Source organism: Saccostrea echinata, unplaced genomic scaffold (assembly GCF_033153115.1).
Source record: "Saccostrea echinata isolate AGI-Se365-2 ecotype Australia unplaced genomic scaffold, CSIRO_AGI_Sech_v1 ptg000013l, whole genome shotgun sequence".
Classification (NCBI taxonomy): Eukaryota; Metazoa; Mollusca; class Bivalvia; order Ostreida; family Ostreidae; genus Saccostrea; species Saccostrea echinata.
Genome location: NW_026889762.1, coordinates 2,816,598 through 2,829,765, shown reverse-complemented (window position 1 = coordinate 2,829,765; position 13,168 = coordinate 2,816,598). Strand labels below are relative to the sequence as shown.

Genomic DNA, 13,168 nt, shown 5'->3' with positions numbered 1-13,168 from the left:
GATTGACACTGTGATAAACATAGCCTACTTCCGAATATTTTGTGGACTTAAGCTCAGATAAAGGGTTTTCATTTAACAACATGTCATGAACAACATGTCGTTAGAGTCAATTTCTTAAAACTATTAATTTTATATAAAATCATAATATATAACATTTTCCCATAGATTTGTAGTTTCAGCTTTATTGAACATTCTTGCACATGTTTCCAACAATAATTAAAGTCACAACCCCTAAATGTGTACCAGTTCTTTGCCTGTTATGGTTAATGAATTATAAAACTGTCTATCAATGCGCAACGGATACGCCAACATATTGAACGTTATGTTAGTTTGTTCGGGACCATTGCACAGATAGTAATAGGAGTTTACCTTGACAATTGTCCCCGACGTAACCAAGCGTGCAGTTACAGGTGTAGCCTCGTACTCTAATCTGGTCAGCTTCACAAACTCCATTCTGGCAATCATGGCTGACACATACATCAACTGTATGAACTAATTTTTAAAAGTTGTACAAAAATCATAAACTCAATGTGCTAATAGGGTTTAAGTAAGAAACTTTAAAAAATATCAATTGGTAAGTTTTCTCAAATCTAGAAAACATACATAAGAATGTCAGACTATATATATATATATATATATATATATATATATATATATATATATATATATATATATATATATATATATATATATATATAACTATATATAACTCTAGCAAACAAGGCTCTAAATTAGTACCAGAGCCACTCATTCATGCTTATAAATTTTTGTATCATTTGCATTCATATACCCCAGTTGGGGTCTTTGTCTTAAATAAAAACTTGAAACTTGAGAGGAAGAAATTCATAATTCATAAGTTCATACCAGGGTGTAAAGGGTGTTAAGAAAGTTTATTCCATGTTTTTCTTTCATTTTCGAAAAGAAATACAAAGAGAAGATATTTAAAATGTATGATATTTCATGTTCATAGAGTCCATTCTTGCTACTGATAAGGTTTAAGCCATGTTTTGTAGAAAACGAAAAACGGAGGACATGTATTGAAAAGAGATGACGTCTGTGCAGAAAAATGAAGGATGCAGCATATTAGTGAAATATCTTAAGCACACAGGTCGATATATCCTTTCAAATACCTATGCAAAATTTATCACGTCAGTATGGAATTCCAGTATGACAAACCCATTCTCTTGAAAAGTGATAAATCTTTCTTTAACCTAAGTTCTTCAGTTTTGTATGAAACAAGATAAGCTATGAAGAAACAAAAGTAAATAATCCTAAAATTTCACGAAAAATGACTAGCAGTTCTGTAATTTGGGTGTTTTAAAGATGTTTATATATATTTTCGTATGGAAAAAATCCTATAACTTCCTGCTAGAAATTAATTCTTCTAAATAGAAAGTACAATTTTGTGATTTTGTCAGACTGTAAAATTAATCTTACGAACGAATTTGAAATTTTCAAAAATATTTCATTATGGAATGAACTTTCTTAACATCCCTTAGTTTCAAAAAGTGTCAAATGCTAATGCCCCCCCCCCCCCCAAACAACAATAGCAAGAGGAATTACATCTGTATGATAAGGTTATGAAATTAAACTGAAGAACCTACTGTAAAAAAATTAGATTTATACATGGTTCACTTTTAACTGTCTATGAAATGTATGGAGACAACGAACAGTATTCAAGCTCAAAAGTCCATTAAACAATACAAAATATAGGAGCGGAGCAATCTCGGACCTCCAAAACATCAGAGATGGAATCAGGTGCCATGGAGGAGTGAGCATCCCCTGCCTACCGGTCACACCCGCCGTGTGCTCCTTGTCATGATCGGGAAATAACGGAAAAATCAGTCGACAATTCAGTGTGTATATAATGGCCTAACAATTAGTATGAAAAACGTCAGTCAACATTTGACTTATTGATAAATTGTAATTGTTAACAAGGCCATTGTATCGACCATAGAACTTACGAAATGATGACTTTAAACGAGACTGTTGATATTTTTGTTTCAGGAACTTGTCTGTCAATAACTTACCTCGTTTTAAAAATTGCTCATACGTACACTGTGACTATTAAGTCAGAAATGTACTGACATTCCCATTTTTTACTGACAAACTTAGACAATTACTGACTATGTGCTGTCTTTACTGCAGAACTTAGACAATTAGTGGCCTTTTTATTGGGTCTTAGTCTGTGCTGATAAACTTAGACAATTACTGAACTGTTGTACTGTCCCTGCTGAAAAACTTAGACAAGTGCTGCCTGTTCTATTGCACCATCTTTGTGTAAACTAACGAAATGTGTACACCTCAGTACGACTTCAAACCCTTACCATCAATTTTATAAGCATTAAAATCAAGGCAGGCTACAACCAGATCAGCTGATGTTACAGAGATTTCAAAAACTTTGTTTAAAATCAACATTTTTAAATTCTATGGTCGTTGTAATGACCTTGTTAGCAAGTACATGTATGATCAAACATTGTTTTGTTATTTAACTGACCTGTTAGCAAATTTAACCTTTCAATTACTGACATGTTTTATGCCAATTGTTTTTTCTTCTTTTCATGCTAAATTTAACTATGGAAAATTTTGTCTAATTAATACACAGGGTTTACGCAAACGGCTGGTATGACCGATCAACAGTGGATGCTTACTCATCATCGGCACCTGATCCTACGTCTGAAATTTCAGGAGACTCTTGTTCATGCTCCATTTCACAATTTTTCATTACTTTTGTAGTTTTTTTTTTACATGATCCCTGTTCGTTTTCATTTTGACGTAACATTAACGCAATACAAATGAACCAGTATGATTTATTACAAACGTTGATTTTTTTAAAACCTCAAAAACATGGGTTTTTGCCTAAACGACGTGAATATAAACTGAGCTACACATTATCTTGCTTTAATGAAATTTAACAAAATATAGAATAAAAGCTAACTTGATTTTACTGTACTAAGTGAAATGACGTCCGTGCATTACTTGACACAAGTATTTTGTTTTAAGCGAAGGCGTAGTTCACGCGACATATAATATTGTAGCTTGTAAATATAAAATTAATACGAAACAAGTATGATCTGACTAGGGCTGTGACATTTTTAAATACATTTATCTATAATCTATATTTTTATTTGAGCTGAATAGATAATGTAGAGACCTTATCAGTAGTAATGAGATACACTTCAACAGCAATGTACTAAAATGACTGGAAGTCCCCTTAATAATCATAAAAGTTCATTGATATTTCCTTTATTAGAGATTCCGGGTTTTAAAACATTCGTAGTTATTATCTCTACTACTTTGAAAAGTGGCGGAAGCTATAGCTATTTGTGTGGTGTTCATTTATCATATAATTAACTTTTTTCAATGCACACTAGTGCCAGTTGTAACAGGAACTGCCACAGATGTTCCCCCAAACGACACTCTCTTATGGTACCCTATTCCCTACAAGTTTCATTAAATTAGGCAAAACTTTTATATGATCGCTCCACAATTTATTTTCATAAGTATTTTATCGTAAAACTACTCCGATATATAGTCGTTCGGACATTAAGTAATCAAAATGGAGACGAAAGACCTCAATACAGAAGAGGGAGACACCTCAATAATAAGGAAAGAAAGGAAAAACAATTTGTTCCAAACTTTGTTTGAGAAACATTACTACCTCTTTTTGCAAAGATTATAGAAAGACAGATATATATTTTATATAGTTGCCGAGCATGGGAAACTTGCTACCAGCACTTTTCATATTAATGAACGTGTCTCGAAAGAAACAATCAATTCAAGAGCAAATAATAACAATATCCGTAAACCTCTTTGTAGCTTTCCGTATTTTTTTATTCTAACCTGTCACTTGATATACTGCTGATGCAAGTGATTACTCAGGCAATTGACGTCACTCGGCATAAGTTCGATATACAATTTATTATTAATACAAAAAGCGGAATATCCATTCACATAAAATTAAACTGTTTAATTAATTTATTTATTTATTTATTTCTGATACTGTATATATATTGCACTTAATGACTTCAGTAAATAATGGAACATACTTATACGTTATGTACGATTCTACAAAATTATTTTGATATAATAATTCAAATATCCAAATTGCTTTCTATTGAATAAATCTAAGACTCTTAGCTCCAAAAAAATTTTAAATTTCAGAGACAAAAAACTTTTACAATTTACCATGCTTTAATCTGTTTGAGAAAAAAAATGTTTAAATGCTTTTAATTACTTGATTTTTATAAAATAACGTTACCATTCCTTAGTAATTACATCCAGAGAACATAGTGCAAACCTCATGTGTTTTAACGAAAAATGATTGAAGGCAGAAAGAAAATTATACGTAATCTAATGTTTTATAAAGTGCCTATTGGTTTGGAAATGCATCCTATTCCAAAATCCGTTTTCAAGTTTAATTTCTTGGTATACTTTATGGTCACATACTTATTAGATTCTTACCTTTAAGATGTATGAGCAAAATCGTTATAAAAGCTATCATAGCAACTGTCAGAAATACTCCAAGTAGTAAAGAAACAACCGTTAGTTTTTGTACTCCACCTTTATAATTCTTCCCACCTACATTAGTAAAAGAATATATAATAAATTTTCGAAGCAAATATATTGACATCTATAAAATTAGCTAAAATATTTAACAAGCATAATCCATGTTAATCTTGATGCTTTTTCAAAACGTAAAACTGATATTTTACAGTCGTAGAGCTCTCATACCTATCTTACTATCTTCCTTTACCGAAAACATTGTCTTGATGTAAGATAAACTTTGTCTTCCTTTCCTCTTCCTATAAATATGCCCTGTTACCTTTTCACATATTACATAAAGAACATAGCATTTAACAATGCTACGCTTTTATAGAATAATTTTCCGTGTATTTCTTTACTTCAAAGATTTTCTTTTTCCTAGGAGAAGCAAAATGTACTTTTAGATAATGAGGTAAAATGTGATATCAATAAAACTTCGGAATGGTTAAATGACAATAAAATATTTTCAAATTGCCTTTATTAAATTGCAAGTACTCCTACCCCACAGATTTAAAGTACGTTTCGTTTCAGATCAGTAATTCAAATTTAACACAATGCATGAACAATTTTGTAAAGTTGTAACCAAAAGATAAGTATCTTAGTTATACTCTTATTTATCAAGATTCACTGTTTGTAATGAATCAAAAATATATTAACTGACTTATATGATGTGTTTCATACAGATCAGAAAAATATATGTTTGTAGAAACGTTAGACACATTTTTTTTTTTTCTTTTTTCCTCTGCATTTCAATCATAATCATGTAATAATTGCAGTATCATCCTTGTGAACGTGAATTTCTGATGAATACGACTTGCAAAGATAAACCTTCTGTTGATAACATAAATTGAATGATACAAAATCGTACAAAAATGTAAAAAGGAAACCAAGAAAATTTATATTCTATCAATGGTAAATCCTATGATTCTAGCTTACAGCATCGCATAAGTTTTGAGCTCACGTTGTTTTAGCACATTTAGGTCACGTCGTCCAGTTTTAATGATAATTATTCCCATCATCGAACAAAAATACGAAAATTTCATCCTGAGACGCATTTGACATTCCATATCAAGAGTACATGAATTTAAAAAAATATTATCTTAAGTTTTAGAAGTCCTTGTAAAGGGGAGTTTATCAATAAATGGTGCATATACTAGGTAACAACTATGAAAATTCGAAATATAACGCCAAAAATTGGATGCAGCTGGATATGAAAATTATGCCAAATGGGAGGATAGTTTGTATCAATTACTGTTTGTAATTTTTATTATTTGAACTGTATTTTGGAAGAACTTGATTTTAATTCTACGACTGGAAATCCAACATATATTCACAGTTCACTTTCCAAGAAAGAAATTATTCAAAATGGCATTTCAGTGTTTAATACTTTTAATATACCAGTCAACCATGATGAGTTCGATCTACCGTACCTGCGCAAGTGAGTTAAAGCTAGGTAGAGGCGTTTCTATGAAAATGAGCTAATAAAAATGCAAAAAAGGTATATTTATCATACAGAGAAAACTTCAATTCATTTTCTTACACATAATTAGTTCCCAAGGCATGTTATAGCTAGTGCACATTATGACGTCATATTATGACGTCATTATTCTTTAGTGCTCAAAGTAATAAAACAAATCAAGAAACAGCTTTGGCGCAAGGGCATGTCCTATTTAATTTTAAGTAAATAATGTATAATTCTACGAAGAATATTCTAAAGATTAATAAAAGTGCTGCACAAATCCTATGCACTCTCTCGTTTGATAAGAATTTGTGGAAACTTATACCGGACTGTGAATTTTTACCCCGTTTCAACTCCAAACTTTACAAATAGTAACTAACCATCTGATCTGTCAATATTTGTGCATCAATATCACAAATCCTTGGAATATTATCCTTCTAATTAGACCCTGTATCTGTAAAAATAAATAGGGTATATCCATGCGCCGAAGCTTTTTTGTTGATGTTCTTTATAACTTTGTGTAGTAGAGAGCAATGACGTCATAATATGACGTCATAATGTGTTCTGGCTTTCACTTGTCTCGGGTACCAAGTTTGCATTAGAAAATAAGTTTTAACCTTTTCTATATAATAAGTATAGCCCTTATGCGTTTTAATTAGTTCATTTGCATAGAAAAGTCTATACTTAGCCTTAACTCACTTGCGTGTACTGGATTCCTCAATCTCATGAAAATACTTATAAACAAAGATACATTGCTTTGTCCATCATATGCTCTAATCTTATCTTTACTCCATTCAAAAAAAATCAGTTGCTGTAAAAGAGAATCTTCAGACGTAAAGGTGGAGTAAATCATATGTAGAAACCCATTTTTATGAACTCTATGAAACTTTAATATCACTATTTATTTTTCAAAAGTCTATAGTATCAAAATTGACGACTTAATTTTCTACCCTTTATACATTTATTCCTCACGATAAATTGAAAAGCTAGACTTTTGATATTACAGAGAGCTGTTTCTTCAATGAAAGGGGACTCGGGGATTTTTACATCTTGTGATTGGTCATCAGTTAAATTAGATTACTTCTTTAAAAACCACTCTGGTTGTACACACAAGTACTCTGAAGTTGATACTAAAAGGATGCCGGGGTTCCTCGTTTACCACATTTATGTAGTCTTTAGAGACCAAGTGTTCGAACAAACTGTTGGAATTCCGATGAACACTAATTGTGCTTATTAATTACCTTATCTCTTTTTATATTCCCATGAAGCATTATTTATTAAAAAAAAAAACGCTACATCAGAAAAAGGAAACACTTACTGTGGACTTCAATTCCACATTCAGATATATCTGCGATGTTTTATCAATTAACAAAAGTTATTTTCATTCATATGTTGACTCGATATATCCCAGTGCACTTGGGAAAAAAGACACAACAGAGTTTGTCTCATCTACAGTGGAATTTAGTTTTTGGATATTTCGCTGACTGTAGACGATAAGGGCCAACTAACAACTGAATTGTATGACAAAGAGGATTACTTCAACATTTCTATCATCAATTCTCCATCTGTATGTAGTAATATTCAACTATCATCTGCTTATGGTGTTTATCTTTTCCAACTTATTCGCTTCTCAAGACCTTGCTCAATTGATCAATTTTGAAAGTGAGATGTACTACTCACTGAAAAGTTGATGTTAAAAGGATTTCAACAACCTCGTTTAAAGTTAGCATTTCGTAACTTCTATGCTCGTTATAATGACCCTGTTTAAAGGTATAGCTAATCATTTGAGTCGTATTTTGGCTAAACTTATTTCGTACCAATTGTTAGACCTTTGTTTTTATAGTGAATTTGACCACTTCAAAGTCGTGACGTTTCGCCTGTGTGTGTGCCGATAAAAATATTTCATACGATAAAGCAAAACAAAGCGGATGGTGCCCTATGTACGTTTCTTTCTAATACCTAATGTGTTTAATTTTGTTTGGTATTCTCAGTTATACTATGTGTTGACATATTTTGATTGCTTCATCATTTATTTATTAATATATGACCATTCAATTCCAACCTTGCGTTTTCATTTGCGTCAAACAGAGCACGCCATATCAGGTATCCATAAATATATTTGTGTAATACATAATTTCGTTGCTATGTTTCTTGGTTGCAATGGTAACAGCCAGAAAAGTTTAAAAAATTTAGATTTTCTGCTACTTTGAATCTTTATTAAGCCTTAATAAAGACTAAGAAAAACAAACAAACCATTCTCCCAAAACATGACACCTTGTTGCCACTTATGCTATAAAGAAACAAATTAAAATTTATCGCCAAGTAAGTGGTAACCATGGGTACATTTATTTGGAATACATTTTAGATGCTGAAAAATGCTGAAAAACGCTCAATATTCACAAATGATAGATGTTACATGATCAAACTCAATCAACAACTTAAGAAAAACAATAAAAAAATATTTGACCTTAAGCAATCAGGTATTGGTAATATTATTCTAAAAATAACTTTCATAGTTGCCATGGTAACACAGTGTTACCATGCAAATATGTTGCTATGATTGGGTTAATGCTGCTATCTTCAGGAAAAACAATAAAATTCATCACTGGCACATATACATCCTTAGGATCTTGCAACACCGACAACATAAGAAATTGGGATTTATTGTTTCTTTGCAGTGTAACCATGGAAACAACGTACTAGTTGTTTAAAGTGATATTTTTTGCTGCTTTAGGAATTTACTTACCTTTTAATCAAGAAATATATTATTTGACTCACCTTAAATAGTACTTATCTGTTAGAACTAAAGTTGAATATCATATATTGATAAAGTTTGTTGAAAAATGCAACACTGCTGCTATGGTTACCAAGAAGAGAAAATGTTCGATTTTGTTAATTTTATGTCAATATTAAACCCTATGTGCCAGCTTTTTGCACCGAGTTAGAGACTGGGTGGTAGTCAGAATTGAAAGTCAGGTTAGTTGTTCATATATATCAATCATTAAGGTTTTGGGAATCTACATACAAGGGTACGTATCGAAGGAAACAGAACTTTTTCAGATTTTTGTGCATGTTTTTTCGCCTTATTCCCATAGCAACGCTCTATTTAAAGAATTGAATTTGAATTTTTTGAAATGTGAAAATTAGGGTCACACCAACGCCTTTAAAAATTGATTATCAGTCAAAGAGAAATATGCTTAATATAGGATTAGATTAAAACACTAAAAGAGTAAATTTAAAATACCTTCGTGGTATTAAAACCATGGCAACCATTGCCAACCTATAAGAAATATCACATTTCGTCCTTGGTATGTATTACAAGGATCTATTGTCTATTATTTGCTTGTATTTCAACCTATAACTGCTTTTATTCTTAAGTGTATATGACTTAAATTAAATGAACAAAATACATTGTTTCCATAGTAACGTAGGTAATAGTTGATTTACCAAACATGTTTATCATGCATTTAAGATACCAGACCATCAACTTTCAGAAACAGTCATTGCCACTTGTTTGCTTTGCTGCAAACGTTCACTGAGGGACTCTGAACATGTTGAAAAATGCCATTTTTCAAACTTTAGGACATGTTGCTATGGTAACCATGACACGTAGCAACCAATTTTTGCCTTATTTGATTTTACGGTATCAAAGACTTTTATCATAGAGAGTTTGCGGAAGTTCTGAGACTATGCGTGCCACATCTCCTATATAAAAGTTCAGGGTCATTACAGAGAATGACTCTTAACTTTGATACTTCATGAATGGCTTTATTCATGAGCTGTCAAAAATGTTCATGAACAAATCCATGTAGGTTTCTACCTCATTAAGCTCTGAAGACAATCTCGTCTTTTGCCTTTCCGGCAGAGCTCCAGACTCTACAGATAAGTGGTCCACTGCACATTTATTTCAATTTTGTTGTTTTCCAGATGTTCAAGGACGCCTCCGGACATTTATTTATGTACATGTAACACATTCCAGGTTATTTCTCCGTTAGTCGGAAAGGCCCTAGAATTAGCGACTCAATGCCCAAAGTATATGTCACCAGAGCTTAAGTATTCAAATCAAGCTCAATGATACTAGCATAGTTGCAATTGTATTTTATCAATACATATAAGAAAAAAAGCATGAATGCAGGAGCTAGGAAACTTTGTCTGTAGCCATGCCATAAAGGATGAAGCGGCGAAAGCCATACGGACTTCTATATCTCCTCATCAACACCGTCTCCTTTGGCGCAACACTCTGAGGTTTGAAAGCTGACGTAATAAAATGTGAAGATAACAAACAATATACTCGACTATAAGTCGGTTTTTGGGAGTTAAATTTTGGTACAAAATTCTGTGTCCGACTTATAGGCGAGTCAGATTCATATTTTTCAGGACGACGAAAGATAGTATTTCATAATTAATCCCGCCGATTATCGTTGAACAAAGTCTTTATATAATAAATCATTTATGCCTTCTAAGAATATGCATAAAGTACAAGTATTTATAAATTTTAATAGTTTTATTTAAATCTTAAGTGTGCGTTACTTACTTACTGTTTTAATGATTTGAAATTAAATATCGACATAATTTTTTTTTTAAATATTTTGATTGAAACCAGATAAAAACATCAGAGCATTGATTAGAAATTGTCAACTAATTCTGGCAAAAAGTTGACTTATAAGCGGATCAATGGCAAATCCCTCGAAAATATTTTTAAAAAAAATACAACCGACTTATAGGCAGACCAGCTTATACTCGAGTATATACGGTATTCGTTTGCAAACTCAAGGTATTAAGGTAGCTTGCGAGATTTTAGGCATATACATGTACCTTGTTTACAATATCAAACTACAAACAACTGTTAAAACTTTTGAGCATTATATCATAAAACATGAAATAAATATGTTTTTAATAGCGATAAGAATTAAAAGACCTAAAGATAAATTAAGAGCTTTCTTAATGTTTGAAAATGTGAGGTTTAAAAAACTTTAAATGAATATTGTATTTCAAATAAAATTCAATATTTTGAAATTCTATGCAAATTTAATAACATGTTATATATACCTAATATGACAGACATTAGAAACATTTTGAGAGAATTCAAAGGTTTCGTTCAAAAGAAATAATTAAAAGACTCTTAATTTTGAATGATTTTTTTATGTGGGGTGTAAAAAGCGGAGGCGCGGTAGAAAAGTAAACATGGAAAAAACTCGCAACGGTTTAAGAAATTTAAACGAAGTGAAATATACCATTGAAAAATAAATATATATGCTTTGCTTAAAGTAATAAGCACACAAGGCGACTTGGTGCACTATTTCTATCCTTGATTCGCTCCGTATATGACCAAAGATAATTTGAACAAATATGTACAATTTCATGTCTTGTAGGCCTCATAATGTTACAAAAAGTAATTTCCTTTTATCTGGAATTCGAAAAGTTATAAACTAAGACTGAGCTTATTAATTGCATTCTACTTTTAAAAGGGTTATTTCTGCTAGTTCAAAGTGCATCAGGTGCATCATGATAAAACCAGATAAAAATTGTTTACGCCTCAGTTGGCGAATTTTCACAAGAAAATGTTGAACAGCAAAAGGCATTTTGTAAATAACCAATGAAAAAAATGTCTCCTTTTAAACTATTTGAATAGTTTATATATCATTGAACACAAGTAAATGAGGGACCACTAGAACTTTATTCTGAAATTCGAAATTCCAATATGGCTGGCACGTTGACTTTGGATATTTTCATCATGTGATCACGAATAAGTGAACCGTAATCAGGCTGAGTTTTTGTTGTGTGCTTTATTGATATTCCTTTTCAAGGCGTAAGAACAGCTATGCTAACTAGATAAGATTCTTTCATATCTTTTAGATATTGACTGTATTTAAATGTGTATTATATTGTATATACTGTTTGTTCGTCAAAGATATTGTTGTTTACTAGTGTTAACTATAATTTATTTTTCAAAAAACTCTGAATGGTTTCTTTTCCAATGTCTGGCCTTTATATAATTTTCAAATTGACACATTCTATGTGGTGGCTATGAATAATGATTCGTTACAATGATTTTAATGTTTGACGGAATTTGCTGCTCAGTAAGACAACTTTATAGACTTTTGTGCTATGTAAAAGAAAAGTTAAAAAGCACATGATCCCAGACATTTTATTAAAGACCTCTGGATGTTACAATGTGTCCTTCTGATTTGTGTTCTAATGAAAAAAACTTTCAAGTCTATAGCAAACAAAAATATATGAAATGTTAGTGGATTTTTAAAAGAAAAAAATCTATTCCCGCTATTTGTTAAATGTTAATTGAAATGTACTTTTGAAAGATTCTTATATATCCATATAATTTATTAACATCAAATTATCAATCATAGTCAGTAGACAAGAAAATTGCACACAATAAAACGCATTATAATTCTTTAATCTACTTCAAAATGTAAAGGACCTAAATATTCCACCGAAGATAATTTATAATGGAATATTGCAAATATAGGCTATTTTGAAATTTTATCTTCCTGACGACGTATACGAAACTAAGATAAAATCTATGCGATCTCCTAAAGTACATATACAACAGCTTGTTATTTTTCTTAATCGGCTAGAAAATTCAAATCGAATGGTTTCAATGAAATATATGGAAATAACGAACAGTATTTAAGCTCAAACGTCCATTAGATAAGACAAAATTGGAGCAGAGCAAACACGGACCTCCAAAAAAATCAGAGGTGGGATCGGGTGCCATGGAAATTTCGATTTTCAAAAAACTTTGATACAAAAAAAGGACAAACTTACGATATTTTATAGCTTAAACATCCATTTTTATTAAAACCTTATATTTTCATGGGATTTGTCTTTCCTAATCGTTTCTAGTAGAACAAAATGATATATACTGTCAATTTTACAGAAACTATGAATCATTACACTATTCATTGATTTTATTTCTTCCGTTTAACGTCAGAGGATATATGCTCCTCAATAATATATAATTTTCCCCAAGACTTTTTGATAGACGTATTGATACTTTATCAAGTCTCTTTCAAAGTCAGCTAAACCATGTCGAAATATTGAAATCTATTATCAAATATGTGTGCTAGATACCAGAGAATTGTATTTCCAATATAATCATCTTGGATATAAAATCATATAACTGGAATTTCTTACATCACAATGTTG

At 31.2% G+C, this 13,168-nt stretch overlaps 1 protein-coding gene across 1 annotated transcript in view; it reads right to left on the bottom strand.

Moving 5' to 3' along the window:
- Positions 1 to 4,793, bottom strand: part of LOC133186243 (fibropellin-1-like) — a 101,956-nt gene extending 97,163 nt beyond the window's left edge. Inside the window, exons 1-3 of the mRNA XM_061321472.1 lie at positions 4,735 to 4,793; positions 4,465 to 4,581; positions 370 to 492 (exon numbers count right to left, since the gene is read on the bottom strand). Of these exons, the coding sequence (XP_061177456.1) occupies positions 370 to 492; positions 4,465 to 4,581; positions 4,735 to 4,765 (271 nt within the window). The 5' untranslated portion in view covers positions 4,766 to 4,793. The remainder of the gene's footprint in view (positions 1 to 369; positions 493 to 4,464; positions 4,582 to 4,734) is intronic.
- Positions 4,794 to 13,168: the final 8,375 nt, after the last annotated feature.